The sequence below is a fragment of the Narcine bancroftii genome, chromosome 6 (genome assembly GCF_036971445.1).
Source record: "Narcine bancroftii isolate sNarBan1 chromosome 6, sNarBan1.hap1, whole genome shotgun sequence".
NCBI classification, from domain to species: Eukaryota; Metazoa; Chordata; class Chondrichthyes; order Torpediniformes; family Narcinidae; genus Narcine; species Narcine bancroftii.
Genome location: NC_091474.1, coordinates 198,415,127 through 198,433,368, shown reverse-complemented (window position 1 = coordinate 198,433,368; position 18,242 = coordinate 198,415,127). Strand labels below are relative to the sequence as shown.

The 18,242-nt window shown below is 41.3% G+C and overlaps 1 protein-coding gene across 2 annotated transcripts in view; it reads right to left on the bottom strand.

Annotated features, from left to right (window-relative positions):
• me1 (malic enzyme 1, NADP(+)-dependent, cytosolic) overlaps positions 1-18,242 on the bottom strand; it is a 536,434-nt gene that overhangs the window by 117,217 nt on the left and 400,975 nt on the right. For both annotated transcript variants that reach the window (XM_069887178.1, XM_069887179.1), the window contains one exon: positions 1,312-1,409. In XM_069887178.1, coding sequence (XP_069743279.1) covers positions 1,312-1,409 — 98 coding nt within the window. The remainder of the gene's footprint in view (positions 1-1,311; positions 1,410-18,242) is intronic.

The window sequence follows — 18,242 nt, the reverse complement described above, 5'->3', positions numbered from 1 at the left end:
CAAATAATTTACAAGAGGAATTCTGGAAAAGATGGGATGGAACATGGAGGTTAATATACTGTATATAAGGAGCTTGACAAATTCTGATTTAGAGTGCCACAGTGATGTAGCAGTTTGTGCCACTGTTGAATAGCTGCTGCATTCTGGGTTTGATCCTGATCCAAGGTGCTTCTACGACCATGAATGTTTGCTCTGTGATTTGGTTCTTCCTATATATGAAGATATGGTGGATGATGGGTTAATTGGCTGTGGCTAAATAATCCATTGTAAGTAATTCCCAGGGAAATCAGGGCAGAATTAATGGGCATGAGACAGAAAATAGGTAATGGGAAAATTAGTGGGGATTAGGAATGATGGGAATGCTCTCAGAGCTGGCATGGGTTTAATGAGCCAAAATGATCCTCAGAATCATTGAATTTCTGTTCAACATCATCCAATAGTTTGAGGTCCATTTCAAATGATGAGACTTTCAGAGCACAAGTGTTACAAATATTCTTAGAGTGATAATTTTTCTCAGAGACGGTGCTAGCATAGCTCTTGGCTATTTGAACTGTCTGAAGTTCAAAACGTCCATCTGCCTCAAAACTCATGCTTCAGTGGGCAACAGTGACCCCCAACTTCCTGTAATCTTTTGAGGAGTGGACGATATGCAGTAAACCATTAACATTGTCTCCCCTAAATCCTCAAATCATTACCAGGAATAATTTAATATTCATGTCCTCTCCCAAACCTATATCCTCAATATCAATGCCCTTGATAATATCAATATACCTTCTCTGAGAGGCACCTCCCACGATATTTGAAGCAATTCGTGTTTTTCAGGGTCCAATTATTGTTGTTGTTAGCAGTGATAAAATGAGCTCAGATGGTGTTATATTTAAAATAATATTTTTAATTATTAATCCACAATTATATAACACCTAATCTAATTTAACTAACATATGTAAACTTGACTACATTTATATACAATTATCTAATGGAGATTGAACGATTTTCCATTTTTCTTGCAGATGACAAGCATCTTGCTGAAGTGAAGTAAAAGTAATTCATGGAATGAAACCTGAGCAGCAAGTCTCAGGAAATGTCAATGATAGCGGTGGTAATGATGACAGTAGATGGAATGAGGGTGAGCAGAGCCTAAAGTAGCGGCCCAAGTCAAGGACCTTTTTTTGTTAACAAGAGACTGCAAAATATTGACACATTCCTGAAATTAATAGGTGCTCACTTCACCTTTTAAAGAATAATTATTAATAAGGTGGAAGTAATTAATGTATTGAAGCTACAGTTGTTGATTGTTGCTTGTACACGAACCTCCCCAGCTCCTTGGAACAGAAACTTATGATCCGACAGCTTGTTCTTGGTGATGCGCAGAGCTGCCAGCAAGCCTGCTACTGCCACTGCAGCCGTCCCTGAAGGGAGAGAATGCCCATTAGTGACAGCAGTACAAAACCTCTGAAATTATATCAATCTGGTAAGCAAGCTGATCTTTGTACAATTCACAGTCAAGATTCAATTTATTATCATAGCAATAAAACAGTGTCACATTACATGAAATTTCTCTTTGCCTGCTGCCAGGCAGACAGATTCACCTCCGGCAGGAATTGCCTAGTGCCTCTTTCAGTCAGATTGACATAAAGAAAAAAAAAGACAAATATGATGCAGGAATATATAAAACATCTACATTTTAAAAAATAATCAAAATCCAGCTGTGTAAAAACATGGCATATATGCTAATTGCAGATGTTCACAAAAGCAACACATCATAGATTTTTATTAATTCCCCATTTAAATTGAAATAGAAAATCCAAAGCAAGAAAAAAAATGCAAACTGCTGAGTGAAGTCATCAGGTCAAGGAGCATCAGTGGGAGAGAAAGGAAATGTTGGGTTTCAGGTCTAAATCCTTTATCAAGACTGATTATGGAGTGGGAGATGGTGAGAGGGCTAGATTGTAGAGGATTGGTGAATCAGGGAGAGGCAATGGGAGAATAGATGGGAGTGGAAGGAGAAGGACAAGCCAAGGAGGGGCAAAGCTAGAGACAGCTGTGGAGAACAAGTTGGAACAAAGATTCCAGTATCTGCAAGCTCCTGTGTCTCTAGACAATGCACAGATTCATTCATCAATAATAGATTGCATAATTATAAACGCATCAAATTATGACTGAAACGTGTCATGAGATGTGAGGAAAGTAATTTCACTACTTTCAATATTGCATGCACAAAGAACTACCGTGGTGCAAAGGCAGGCAGTAAAGTGAGCAACTGGTGGAACTGCTGCCTCACAGTGCCATGGACCTCGGTTCAATCCTGATTTCAAGTGATGTCTGTGTGGAGTTTTCACGTTCTCCTGGCAACTACACGAGTTTCATTCGATCCTTCGTTTCCTCCCACATCCCAAAGACGTGGATTTAATGGGTTATTTAGCCATCATAAATTTTTCCTGATGCGTAGGTAAGCGGTAAAAATCTGTTGGGGGCTGTTGACAAGAATGTGAGGAGAATAAAAAACAGGATGGTGTAGGATTAGTGCAAGTGGGTGTTGACAGCTGATGTGGACTCAGTGGGACAAAGGACTGGTTTTCATGCTGTTTATGATTCAATACAACCTGCAACATTAATTTCTTGCCATCCCACAGAAGGAGTAGATATCCAACATCCACATCATTGTTTTTGACCTGCATTGCTGCAATCAGTATTAGTGACTCCAAGACTGAAGCAGGCCCTTCAGGCCATCATATACATGTCTTCTGTTGCATCAATTTACAACAAACCTCTGTACCCACACTAGGTTCATAGCATTCTAGGTCTTGAAAACTTCCGTGCCAGTCTAGATGCTTTTTCAGAGTTATGGCAATATCAGCTTCTGCCATCTCCTTCAACCAGTGAATTACAGAAAGCAAGCACCCTCTAGGGAATTAGAACAGATCTCCTAAACCTCCAATCTCTCACCCTAAACCTATGTTGTCTTGTTTTAAACACCCTCACTGTGGGCAAGGGACTTCACTGTCTATCCAAAGCTTCTGAATGTCATACTTCTGTCAGCCCAGTTTGTCCAAACTTTCCTTACTAAAGAAATGCTCCAATCAAGACAGCATCCTAGTGAACAACTTCTCCATCACAATCACATCCTTCTTTGTGACAAGCAGAGACTATTGTGGGCAGCTCTAGTCTCGGCACTATTAACATTTTCTAAAATCGTAACATGATGTTGCAGCTTTTGTATTCTATGCTGTGGATGATGAAGGCAAACAGCTTTCGAGTCTTCTTCATCTCCCACCACACCTATGCTGCTATTTTCAGGGATTTACTTATGTGTGTACTAAGCTCCTTCTGTTAAACAATATTCCTTAATGCCTGACATTTACATAGAACCAGAGAACACCACAGCATAAAAACAGACTCACCTAGTCAGTGCCAAACTACAGTACTTATTCTGCCTAATGACATCATCCTGCACCCGGATCATAGGCTTGATGTCCTTCCCATCCACGTACCAATCCACTCTTAAATGTCAAAATCAAACTGTGTGCATCTTTTCCTTCTTTGCCCTCCCAAAGTACATCATCTTATCGTAAACAAGAAATGACAAGATGCTAATGCAATCTGGACCAGAAATTTACTGAATGCACAGATGCATCAAGAAACATGTTGCATACCTTCCTATAGAGAACAATAGAGAATAGCAACAGGATCTGCCCACCATGCATGCACTCACAACATCAAGCAAAATTAATCCCATCTCAGAGTCATAGAATCATACAACACAGAATGGGATTGGGAAATTGAGATCAACAATTCAAGAGAAAGGGATTGAAAAAGGAGAGACTCCGCAGAGAGCACTTGATTGGGCCGTCGAGTCCAACAGTTGAAGACAGTGAGCAGTGGTCATCGTCGGAGTGGGCTGAGTCAGATCAGTACGGCTTTGGCTGAACAGGTGAGAACATGTAAGGGGTGAAGAAAAGTCACAGTTGAAGTCAGAAAGGGCCACCCTATTCGAGCAACAAAAAGGACTCAGCAGATAGGCACAAGTAAGGGCAGGTTTATAGATAACATATATTTTGCTCAGCTAGTCATAAACAGTGGGAAGGGCAGCCAAGGCAGGGAATGCTCCTCTTGAAAAATGTGGATTGTCAGAGACGACTTCACCTGCAAGAAGTGCACTCTGCTGAGGCCACATGGGTGGAGCTGAGGAACGGGAAAGGTATGACAACACTCAGGGGGTTGGATTATAGACCACCCAATAATCAGTGACAATTGGAGGAGCAAATCTGTAGAGAGATACCAGACAGCTGCAGGAAACAAGGTTGTGATAGTAGGAGAGTTTAACTTACCATGCATTGACTGGGACTCCCCTACTGTAAAAAGGCTAGATGGCTTGGACTTTGTCAAATGTGTTCAGGAAAGTTTCTAAATCAATATATAAAAGATACAGTTTGTACCTCTTTAATCTAGCAATGTTGGGATCTTGCCATTGCCAGACAATAGAAAATGCCAGAAAACAGAAAATGACCACTAAGAGAATCCCCTATGAAAATATAGAAAAGGTAGAACAAAGCTTAACACACAGAATAATACTTTGGAGTGGCATGGTTAGCGCAACCCCTTTATAGTTCTATTGATCAGGACTGGGGTTCAAGTCTCGTGCTGTCTGTAAGGAGTTTGTACTAACTGCAGCAGATTCAAACATGCTGGACCATGGCAATTGCTGGACCAGAGTGCCGGAGAAGAGAGATACAACCTGTACCAACTAGAGAGTGCAATACTGGATCTCCTATTAGAGAATGAGACAGGAAAGGTGAAAGACCTATGTGTTGGGGAACATTTTGGTTCCAGTGATCATAATGCCATTAGTTTCAAGTTGATTATAGAGAAGGATAGATCTGGGGCTCAGGTTAGGATTCTAAATTGGAGAAATTCCAATTTTAGGAAATGAGAAAGGATCTAGAATGTGTGGATTTGGATAAATTGTTTTTGGGCAAGGATGTGTGAGGTAAGTGGAGAACCTTCAAATGTGAAATTTTGAGAGTACGGAGTTTATATATTCCTGTTAGAATCAAAGGAAAGGTTAGAAGGCATGGGGAACCTTGGTTTTCAAGGGATATTGGGGATCTAGTTTGGAAAAAGAGAGAGGTGTATAACAGGTATAGGCAACGTGGAGCAAATGAGGTACATGAGGAGTATAAAAAAATGAAGAAAAACCTCAAGAAATAAAGAAGACATGATGTTGCTTTAGCAGACAACATGAAGGAGACCCAAGGGTTTCTACCTGTATTTTAAGAGCAAAAGGATAATAAGGAACAAAATTGGTCCCCTTGAAGATCAGAGTCCTTGGCTATATGTACAGATTAAAGAGGATGAAGTGCTTGTTGTCCTTAAGCAAATAAAGGTAGATAAATCCCCAGGGTCTGATGAGGTATACCCTCAGACCTTGAAGGAAGCTAGTGCTGAAATTGTGGGGGCTCTAGCAGAAATATTGCCTATGTCCAGGGCCATGGGTGTGATGCCAGAGGATTCGAGGGTAGCTCCAAAAGTAACCCTGGAAATTATAGGCTGGTGATCCTGACATCAGTAGTTGGTAAATTATATTAGAGATTGGATTTACAATTATTTGGATAGCATATACAATTATTTGGATAGCCATGGACTGATCAGGGATAGTCAACATGGCTTTGTGCATGGTAGGTCATGTTTAACCAATCTTATAGAGTATTTTTGAGGTTACCGGGAAAATTGACAAAGGAAAGGCTGTGAATGTTGTCTACATGGACTTTAGTAAGGCCTTTGACAAGGTCCCACATGGGAGATTATTCAGGAAGTATTTATGGTGAAGTAGTGAACTGGATTTGACAATGGCTGGATGGATGAAGCCAAGATTGCTTCTCAGACTGGAGACCTGCGACTAATGGTATGCCTCAAGGATGGGATCATTGTTGTTTGCCATTTATATCAATGATCTGGATGATAATGTGGTAAAATGGATCAGCAAGCTTGTGGATTACACTAAGATTGGAAGTGTTGTGGACAACGATAAAGGTTTACAAAACTTGCAAAGGATCTGAACCAGTTGGAAAAATGGACTGAAAAGTGGCAGATAGAATTTAATGCAGATATGTGTGAGGTGTTGCATTTTGGAAGGACAAGCCAAGAAAGAACATGTATGGAAAATGGTAGGGCATTGAGGAGTGCAGTAGAACAGAGGGAATCTGGGAATACAGATACATAATTCCTTGAAAATGGTATCATCAGTGGATAGGGTTGTAATGAGAGCTTTTGGCATACTGGCTTTCATAAATCAAAGTATTGGGATGTTGTGGTAAAGTTGTATAAGACATTTGTGAGGACAAATTTGGAGTATTGTGTGCAATTTTGGTCACCTAACTACAAGAAAGTTATCAATAAGATAGAAAGAGAGCAAAGAAAATTCATGAGGATGTTGCCTGGACTTCACAAACAGAGTTACAGTGAAAGATTAAACATTTTAGGACTTTATTCCATGGAGCATATAAGAATGAGCAGAGATTTGATGGAGGCATTTACAATTATGAGGAGATAGACTGAGTAAATGGAGATAGGCTTTTTTCACAGAGGTTAAGTGAGATACAAATCAGAGGACAAGTTTAGGGGGATCATTAAGAGGAAATTTCTTCACATAAAGAGTAGTGGAAGAATGAGTTTCCAGCTGAAGTGGTGAATGTGGGCTCAATTTTAACATTTAAGTGGAATTTTGTCAGGTACATGGATGAGAGAGGTATGAAGGGCTATGGACTGGAAATAGGCAAAAATAAAATCGTTCAGCATGGACAAATGGGAAGCCTATTTCTGTTCTGTAATGTTTTATGATTCTAATGGGTTCTTCACCCCAACACATAGATGCTTACCAAAGTGGCATACTGGACTTGATGTATATCTATCTTTCTTCTTTGGCTTGGCTTCGTGGACGAATATTTATGGAGGGGGTAAAAAGTCCACGTCAGCTGCAGGCTCGTTTGTGGCTGACAAGTCCGATGCGGGACAGGCAGACACGATTGCAGCAGTTGCAAGGGAAAATTTGTTGGTTGGGGTTGGGTGTTGGGTTTTTCCTCCTTTGCCTTTTGTCAGTGAGGTGGGCTCTGCGGTCTTCTTCAAAGGAGGTTGCTGCCCGCCAAACTGTGAGGCGCCAAGATGCACGGTTTGAGGCGTTATCAGCCCACTGGCGGTGGTCAATGTGGCAGGCACCAAGAGATTTCTTTTGGTAGTCCTTGTACATTTTCTTTGGTGCACCTCTGTCACGGTGGCCAGTGGAGAGCTCGCCATATAATACGATCTTGGGAAGGCGATGGTCCTCCATTCTGGAGACGTGACCCATCCAGCGCAGCTGGATCTTCAGCAGCGTGGACTCGATGCTGTCGACCTCTGCCATCTCGAGTACTTCGACGTTAGGGGTGTAAGCGCTCCAATGGATGTTGAGGATGGAGCGGAGACAACGCTGGTGGAAGCGTTCTAGGAGCCGTAGGTGGTGCCGGTAGAGGACCCATGATTCGGAGCCGAACAGGAGTGTGGGTATGACAACAGCTCTGTATACGCTTATCTTTGTGAGGTTTTTCAGTTGGTTGTTTTTCCAGACTCTTTTGTGTAGTCTTCCAAAGGCGCTATTTGCCTTGGCGAGTCTGTTGTCTATCTCATTGTCGATCCTTGCATCTGATGAAATGGTGCAGCCGAGATAGGTAAACTGGTTGACCGTTTTGAGTTTTGTGTGCCCGATGGAGATGTGGGGGGGGGCTGGTAGTCATGGTGGGGAGCTGGCTGATGGAGGACCTCAGTTTTCTTCAGGCTGACTTCCAGGCCAAACATTTTGGCAGTTTCCGCAAAGCAGGACGTCAAGCGCTGAAGAGCTGGCTCTGAATGGGCAACTAAAGCGGCATCGTCTGCAAAGAGTAGTTCACGGACAAGTTTCTCTTGTGTCTTGGTGTGAGCTTGCAGGCGCCTCAGATTGAAGAGACTGCCATCCGTGCGGTACCGGATGTAAACAGCGTCTTCATTGTTGGGGTCTTTCATGGCTTGGTTCAGCATCATGCTGAAGAAGATTGAAAAGAGGGTTGGTGCGAGAACACAGCCTTGCTTCACGCCATTGTTAATGGAGAAGGGTTCAGAGAGCTCATTGCTGTATCTGACCCGACCTTGTTGGTTTTCGACCCAACAAGGTCGGGTGTATATCTATCTAAACCCTTCTTATCCACATTTGTCCAAGTGTCTTTTGAACATCATAATAGTACCTGCTTATTTTACTTTTTTCTTGGCAGTTCCATCCAGATACAGACTACCCAGAGTGAAAAATTGCTACTTAGGTTCCTCTCATATTTCTCCTCTCCCAGCCCTAGGACTAGGATCATTTACCCTGGGAAAAAAGAATGAGAATTCACTTTATCCATGCCCCTCATGATTCATGTACCTCAGAATGATCATCACTCGGCCTCCTGAACTTGAGCGAGTAAAGACCCACCCTCATCCTGTAACTTGAACTCTCCAGTCCTGGCAACATTCTGGTGAATCTTCTCTACACCACTTCCAACTTATTGATATCCATCCTATAGCTGACGGACCAGAACTGCATTCAGTATGGTTTCATCCACTCCTTGTACAGTGATGGCTCAACCTTTGTGCTCAATACTCCACCCATGAAAAGGGAGTGTTCTTCACCAGCCTGCCTGCATGTAGTCTACATTCCTCTATTCCCTGTCCACTCACATGTCAAAATGCTCTTGAACATAGCTATTGTATCTGCTTCCACTGTTTACCCTGGCAGAACTTAGGCCTAACTTGTAATTGAGTCGAGGCTCTTCAGAAGCACCAAAGTTAAATGTACATTAGCACAACACGTTAAATAGCATCCAACATCACTTGTCCTACAAATTTAATCATGTAAGTGCTTTTGTCCTTCAAATATGTCTTCAGAAAGCATTAATTTTGAAATTTGCTGAAAAAGATGGTACTGAAAATATTTTCTGAAATTAGAACAGATTGGGTAACGAAGATGATAGATGATAATGTTCAAATTCCCTAATTACATATCGCAGAGCTTAAATGTGCCGCTTCTAATCTCAGGTCAACCACTGACATGCTCAATGTCAAAAAACTGCCAAATATGCCAGAGCAATATGGGAAATAGTTTTGGATCCCATTTAGATAAAACCAGATAGAGATGAAATATTTTTCAAGTAGCTCTTTACTTGGAATCCGTAAGTGGTCCATTGACATTGAAGCTACACTATCATAAAAATTGTGAACATCTCATTGTCTGTAGCCTGAAATCAAGTGAAATAGTTGGGGAAGAAATAAAAAGATTGCCAAGACATGTTCCCTAGAGAATCAAGTAAACCTCTGATAAGGAAAACAATTGTGACATTTCTTTGAGTTTCCACATCATCAGGAGGATTCTCAACAATAGCACAAATGTTTTGTGGTTCTTTTGGAATAATTGTCATTCATTCCTTCAAAGTGAATCCAAATTAACTAACTTGTTTAATTTGTGGACTTCATTTTGTTGGTTATTTTGACCTTCTAAACCAGCAAAATAGCATGTGTCATCAGGAACATGAATTTACCACAAATATTCCACAATCATTTTTTTAAAAGATGTGTAAAACTGGGTTCTAAAAATAAACACCCATAAACAACATTAAATATGGCCAATTCTATGTCATTTCTATTTAAATGATACATTTACTGCCCCACCAATTTATTCCTCCAAATCTAATGTTATGTCATGTGGAGAATCCATCAGTTTCATTATTTTCCTCCAAAGCTGAAAGAAGCTCTTGTGCCATTTCACTTAAATATTTTAACATGAATTCATGGATAACTGCATTTCTTTCAAAGCAACTAAAAGCTTCAAATTGACAGTAGTCAACTCTGCAGTCACCTCTCATGCCATTTTTCAGTAATCACAATCTTCTTTAAAATTCACAATGTGAAAACACCTTCCAGCATTCCAATGAAAGTATGTCCCCTGGAAGGGTTTCCCACAGTGTTCTCTGCTACCTCCTCAAAGAATTTCAATAAATTAATTTCTAAACCATGCTGACTTCATTCAAAGAGCTTCCTGGGCTGGTCGGATACTTGATAAGTATTCTTTCTTTGGCTTGGCTTCGCGGACGAAGATTTATGGAGGGGTAATGTCCACGTCAGCTGCAGGCTCGTTTGTGGCTGACAAGTCCGATGCGGGACAGGCAGACACGGTTGCAGCGGTTGCAAGGGAAAATTGGTTGGTTGGGGTTGGGTGTTGGGTTTTTCCTCCTTTGTAACACAACCTATGCATTTGGTTACATTTTGCACTCAGCAATTAGTTTATTAATCTAAATTAGTACATCCCACCAGTTTTAGATTTTCCATGATTCTGATTTTACAATGGTAAAATGAGATGTTTTTATGGAAACATACTCAAACACATTGCCAGTGAATTTTATGATACAATGCCTAACCCTATATTTATCTAAACCATTAAATCACGGAAAACAATAACACTGATGCAAGAAAGATTCAGCACCAAAATAACGATAAAAGTAGCTTCCCACAAAATAGGAGGGATTCATCATCCAATTACAATGATTATATCTTGCCTCTTACAAACACCATTCAACTTTTTGCTCAATGAGTAAAAATTAAAAATACTTCTTTATTTTCTTCCTCTTCATCTGTGGCCAAAATCCAAAATGAATGCAGAAAATGCTGGATCTGAAACTATCTCCATTTCTCTTCCCATGGATGTAGCATGGCCTGTTGAGCATTTAATCTTTTTTTTTTCTTTTGACCAATAAATTCACAGGAGAAGATGACTGGAAGAAACAAAATCCCTACCTTTGGCCATGGAGTCAGTCAAGTCACCTTTATTTATCGCTCATACCATAACCACCACTAGCTTGGGGAATAAAAACTATTACACAATCTGGATGTGTCGATCCGAATGCTCCAATACCTTCTTCTAGATGATAAAAGGGAGAAAAGTTTACAAGAGGGGTGTGTGAAGTCCTTCACCATGTTATTTGCCTTCCACATGCATCATGTTTTCTAAATGTCCATCATAGCAAGAAAAGAAACCCTGATGATCTTCTCCACTGACTCCACTATCCTCTGCAGGGTCTTACGGTCTGAGGTGGTACAGCTTCTAAACCAGGTGGTGAGGCAATTGCTGAGAATGCTCTCAATACATCCTCTGTGGAATGTAGTGAGGATGGAGGGTGGGAGATAAACTTTCTTCAGCCTTCGTAGGAAGTAGAGTGGCTGCTGGATTTTTGGCCATGGAGCTGGTGTTGAAGGACCAGGTGAGATTTTCTGCCAAGTACACACCAAGAAATTTGGTGCTCTGGACATCCTCAATGGTAGAGGCATCAATGGTCTGTGCAGAGTGATTCCCCCCAACCCCCGGGCCCTCGTGAAGTCGACATCCATTTCTTTCTTTTTATTAACATTGAAATTGCAATGGCTCTGCACCAGTCCGTTAGCAACTGCACCTCATCTCTGTTTGCTGACTTCTCATTCTTACTAATAGGGCCCACCACAGACATGTCGTCAGTGAACTTGATGATGTGGTTCGAGGTGTGTTTAGCTGCAAAGTCATTGTTGTGGGAGATTGAGAAATTCAGCGTTAACATCCTTGAAGCAGAGGCAGAATAGATTGTGGATCTGCGCAGTCTTAAGCCACTTCATTATTTGTGGAAAAGTACACGGAAGTCTCCTAATATGAGCGCTCCTGATTCGCATCCCAGAGCGAACCATCTGGCGCAGACACACCAGCACTCTCAAAAACATTCATCTGAAGTTTAAAACTTGGCACAGAGATTCTCAACTTCCATCAGAGCATTCTGGGTGGCACGGTTGGTGTTAACTTTACAGTGCTAGCAATCGGGACAGGGATCCAAATCTTGTGCTGGGTGAAAGGAGTTTGCACGCTCTCCTTGTGCCTGTGTGGGTATTCCCCAGGGGCTCCGATTTCTTCCCACCATTCAAAATGGCTTATTGTAGGCTAATTGGGTTTAAATTGGGCAGCACAGAAACATGGGCCAAATGGCCTGTTACTGTGCCGTAGGTCTAAATTTAATAAAATTTAATTTAATAAAAAATTGGGATGGACATGTCAAGGAACCTCAGACACTATAATCGTATGCATCTTCAGAAGGGGAGAAAAATTTAACTGCATTAATTACAGGTTTTGTCTCGATGGGAAAAGCCATTACTTCCAGCTTCCTCCCAAACCATTGTTCCACAGACAGCAGTATGGCCTTTTCCACACAGTGAGCATGATCCTCCCTGAGCATCAACCAAAATTCTTTATTCATCTTTGTTTGAGATCAGAAATAGATCATGTTAATCAAGAAAAGTTAGGCAACATTCACCTCAGAATTGGGTATCCCTGATATTCATCAGTTTACCTCTGCCAAACGACCGCACAAAAGCCATGATCTTAACTAATGGATCCACAACAGATCCAATCTCAATTCAGACCAGCATCAAGCTCCTAATATTTATTTCAATCATTCTCACCACAATTCTGGACCTCATATCCAACAAGCTTTCTGTTAAAATGGAGCTATTCTTCAAGAAAAGTAGGAAACAATTCGACCTCTACTTCAGAAGGCCACACCAACTTCAGTCATCAAGTTGCCTGAACACTCAGTTGGCTGTAGTATGTTGGTCATATTATTCGCATGTCTGACTTTATTCCCAAAAATAGCACACAGATCTGAGCTTCATTACAGTAAAAGATTACTATTTGGTAAAATAAAACATTAATTTAAGTTCTCAAATCTTCTCTGGCCAAGGGAAATATTTCCACCGACTTTGTGGAAATGCTGCTCAAAATACAGCAGGATTTGGGATGGCACTGAGAACCTAGAGTCTTCAACAACAGCACATGGGAAGTTGGCATGAACAGCAGAAGCACACTACATCCCAATCCCTCCACGATTAGTCCCATCAAAGAACGTCCTCCTCATTTGTGCCAGTCAGCAGATCCCACATCAGCTTCAGTAGCCACTTAGCACCCATGCATCTAATGTAGAAGCACGTCATCCTTGAATTCACAGAAAGAACAGCATGACCCCCTGAGTTCTTCCATCAATTTATCACTCTGCTCCAGGTTTCCACCTTCTGCATTCTCAAAAATCCATCTTCGGCTTCACATCACAGCCTCATAAAAGACCAAGAAGTATTTGAATAGCAGTGGACAATTTTTATGGTTTAACTCTGTCCAGTGCTTTTTTCAAAAAATACTCAAGCATCTCATTTGCTCTGTGTTCTCTATACCTGCTATACAACTCACTCCTGCACCATTTAGCCAAGTTTTTAAAATCTCCCTCCTGTAGATTGACGCATTTTTCCTTTTTATGCAATCCACTACTGTAGTATCGACAACAAATTTGTAAATGGTATTGTAAATCATGGGTGTCAAGCAAGTAGAGCAGGTGTCCCAGTCTGATAGAGATTGTGGAAGAGATGTTCTTACCAATTCTCATTGATTGTGGTCTGGAGGTGAGGAAATCCAGGATCCAATTACACGGTGGGGTATCGAGACCCAGGTATATAACCATATACAGCACAGAACAAGCCAGTTTGGCCCTACTAGTCCATGCCGGAACAAATCCCCACCCTCCTAGTCCCACTGACCAGCACCTGGTCCATACCCCTCCAATCCTCTCCCTTTCATGTAATTATCCAGTCTTTCTTTAAATGTAAATAACGTTCCTGCTTCAACCACCTCCGCCGGAAGCTTATTCCACATCCCAACCACCCTTTGCATAAAGAAATTTCCCCTCATGTTCCCCTTATGATTTTCCCCTTTCAATCTCAAACCACGGCCTCTGGTTTGAATATCACCCACTCTTAATTGAAAAAGCCTATCCATGTTGACTCTCTCTGTCCCATTTAAAATCTTGAACACCTCCATCAAATCCCCCCTCAATCTTCGACGCTCCAGAGAAAAAAGCCCCAGGCTGCTCAACCTTTCTCTGTAACTCAAACCCTGACATCCTGTCAACATTCTCATGAACCTTCTCTGCACTCTCTCTATTTTATTTATATCCTTCCTATAATTTGGTGTCCAAAACTGCACATAGTATTCCAAATTTGGCCTCACCAATGCTTTATACATTTCATCATAACATCCCAACTCTTGAATTCAATACTCCGATTTATGAAGGCCAACATTCCAAATGCCTTCTTCACCACTCTATCTACCTGAGTATCAACTTTGAGGGTACTATTTACCATAACTCCTAAATCACTTTGTTGCTCTGCACTCCTCAATTGTCTACCATTCAATGTATATGATCTATTTAGATTTGCCTTTCCAAAATGCAACACTTCACACTTATCCGTATTAAATTCCATCAGCTATTTCTCACCCCATTCCTCTAGCTTTCCTATATCTCTTTTTAAGCTACGGTAATCTTCCACACTGTCCACAATACCACCAATCTTTGTATCATCTGCAAATTTACTTATCCAATTCCACCATTGAGTTTGCTGATCTTTTCTGAAGTGTAGCCAATAAGAGCATCCTGATGTATGCATATTTGGTGCCCAGATGTACCAGGGATTTGTGTAGAGCCAGCAAGATTGTATCTACTATAGATCTGTTGCTGTAGTAGGCAAATTGGAATAGATCCACAGGAGATTATGTGCTTCAACACAAGCCTCTCAAAACAGTTAATCGCTGTTGATGTGAATGCCATTGGTCAACAGTCATTGAGGCAGGTTACCACACTCTTCTTGGGTACAATTGAGGCACGTTTGAAACAGATGGGTACCACGTCCTGTCAGAGTGAGATGTTGAAGATTTCTGTGAATGCACTCATCCGTTGGTCAGCACAGGTATTCAGAACTCAGCCAGGTACTCTGTCCAGGCTGAATGCTTTCCTTGGATCACTCTCCTGAAGGTAGTTCGTACATCATCCTCTGTTACTGATAGCTGAGGATTATCAGATGTCTTAGGGATGCACAGTGACTCTTCTTTGATCAGGTTGTCAAAATGAGTATAGAAGGTATTGAGTTCATCTATTAGCGAAGCTTTTGCAATGGATTTGGATTTTGTGTAGGATTTTGAATAGGATTTTCACTCCTATTGCACTGGATTTGGTTTTGTAGCAGATTAGGTCATTTAGCCCCTGCCATAAATGTCAGATAACCTTTGCTGTTTTCATTCTCATTCAGAATCTCCATTTTGCCTCAGAGATGGCTTTCCTTGTGTAGAGCTCTGGATATCCAAACTTAAATGCCCATGATCTGACACTCAGTAGAATTTGGATTTCATTGTTCTTCTAGGACTTCTGGTTAGGGAAAACTGGAATGATTTGGTCAGGACATACTATCCACAGCTGCTTTGATAATGTCCATAACTGATGTAATTATTGAGATCCTCAGCTGAGTTCTTGCCATCTAATCCACTGATTTGAGGTAGTGTTGTAGCTGCTCTTCATTCTCCCGTAACCACCTTCAGGTTCTACTGATATCTGGAGCCTCTTTTTTTTAAGCTCTGCATGTTTGCAGACAAAAGAAGCACTGCCAGGTGATGCAATGCCAAAATGGAGCATCAGGAAAGAATGCTAGACCTTCCTTATCTTAGTAGTGATCATGTGTGCTGGAACCTCTAGCAGCCCAGGTTATGTACTGGCGATAGTTGGACAATGTTTTCTTATGACAGGCCTGGTTAAAGTCACCAATTAAGATTTGTAGTGCATTGGGATGGGCCGTCTCATTTACTGACCACATCATGCAGCTCCACAAGTGCCTGTTTGAAATCAGCATCAGGAGGTATACAAACTCGGGTGAGAATAACTGATGAAAACTCCCGGGGTACGTAGAAGGATCTGCATTTGATCAATATTTTCTCTGAGGCAGTGAAGCAGGAGGTTGACATTTACCATTCATTGTGTAAATTATTTCCAGGAGTTGGATTTGTTCGAAGCTAGGTTGTGTATTGTTACACAAAAGCAGAGCTCACCGACACAGGCTGAAATCCATTACAGCAATGAATTACTAGAAGGATGCAAGAAACACCATCTTTTCCCACAGCCTCATTGAAATGAAAATGTTTAAATCCTCACCACATGAAGCAAAATCCTCAAGCTAAAACGGAGATAAATCCATTGAGATGATGGACAACAGGAAGATGTGGAGGCACGTACAATTGTGGCATTTAAAAGACATTTAGACAAGCTCTTGGATACCAAAGGTTTAGAGGGGTATGGGTCCAAAAAACAGATCAATGGAACTAGCTGAAATGGATGGTCAGCATGGAAGAGATGGGCTGAAGGGCCTATTTCTGTGCTGTACAACTATGGTTCCAAAATCGTTCTATCAGGCAATGTACAATCTGAGCTCCATTTGTCCACCAGTCTCCAGATACCTCTCTTCTCCTGAATGGCAAATGATCAAAAATTACAATTGGTTTCTAACTTGAATAACTAAATTTAGTAAATCAGCTAAAAATCTTGTGTTATCCTTATCGACTGAAGTTCTTTCCTGGCAATTAGTCTGCATTTGGATAGTTTGAGTCTAAACTTCTAATACCATAATAAAATTACCATTGCTGGAGAATCGGCTGGGGCATATATATTTGTCCTTGTATCAGAATAATTTTTTGAATATTTGTAAGCAATATACACAAATTGCATGTCCTTCAATTTATGTTAGAATATTTTCATGTTTTAAAACATCAGGAACACAAATCAAAAGAGATAAAACAAATGACAGATTTTAAACAATGACTAAGCCACAGCTGCAACTTGAATTTACTTTACAACCTACAAGTACTACAATTAAAATTGTTATGATTAAACAAAAGACAATATCCTGTCTGGGTTATATTCTACTTAATATAAGTTCTGTGGTATCCTTATTTGACAGTGACAAACACTGCCAAAAGTCATACCAAACACTAGCTTGAATTGAATCCTATCAAATCAGAGATTCCCTTTGCTCAAGAATTAACAAGCAACAGTTCACCATAACTAGGGGAGAACATTTTGAAAAAAGGAGTCCTGCCCGAAACAACCATAGAGGAATTGCTCTGTGGAGGCGATGTTACTGCCAGAAAGAAGCTGAAACAAAGCCTTCATAAATATAGACATACTAATGAGGCAACAAGCACAGTTCTCAAAGGCAAGGAACACAATAAACTCAGAATCTTGAAGCAATTACTCAATAGTTTCCCCATGCACACAGGAGTCAGCAGATCTACTGCCTCAGTGCCAGAGAACCGTGAGCTCGGATGATGTGTGCAGTTTGCACGTTCTCACTATGACTGTGAGGGTTTCCTCTGGAAGCTCGAGTTTCCTCCCATGTTACAAAGACATGTAAGGTGTGCAATAACTGGCTATTGCATATTGTCCATCGAGTGTGGCTCAGTGATTGAACCTGGGAGGAGTTAAGAATAAAAAAGGAAATAGTGTAGGATTTGTGAAAATGGGTCGCTCAAGTCAGCACACAGTTAGCTGAAGGGGTTGTTGCTATGCTGTGTGGGTCTAACAGTTGTAGCACAGATCAAGGTCATTACCCCACTCAATTATAGAAAAATCAGTCTGATTCCTTCACCCATCTGTTATTCTGAAAGTAATTTTTACCCAAATGCCTATCCAATTAACTTTGAAGACACCAGGTTTTTGTTTTCAACACTCTCACGGGAAGTTTGTACCCTTTTTGTGCTTCCACGCATTTTGCAGTGCAATTGTATCCCTTTAAAAATAAAAGAGAATGACTAAAACCTTCTCAACTGCAGCATTAGAACATGACAAGGAGCACAGGAGGCTGCCATTTTGCACATTACACCTGTGTCAGCTCACTGCCAAAGCTATCCATTCAATCCCAGTCCATGTACAGGTTACAATGCGTGTGGCGACCCACCGCCACCATGATCGAGCTGGCGTTCCAGGCGGTGAACACAACCAAAGGCCTGCAGCCCGCGCAGTGGCACTGGCCCCGACAAGTGAACCGGCGGGTGAATGGCAAGGGCAGCTTAAAGGCCAGTGACCCCCAAAATGGCACTGGCCTTGCCGCACAGCCAACAGACAGGGACAGCACACAGGAAAGTACCCGCTTTTGTTATGCATGTTGTGATGTCGGACAAGGGGGGTAACAGTGGGAACGGTGCGAGTATAAAAGTCGGGCCTGAGCCCTAATAAAACTCAAAGCTTAACCTGACTGCACTACATGTGTGTGTCTTCTTTTCAAGTAGCGCACAGCAACATTTGGTGACCGCGACGGTTTAGATGACA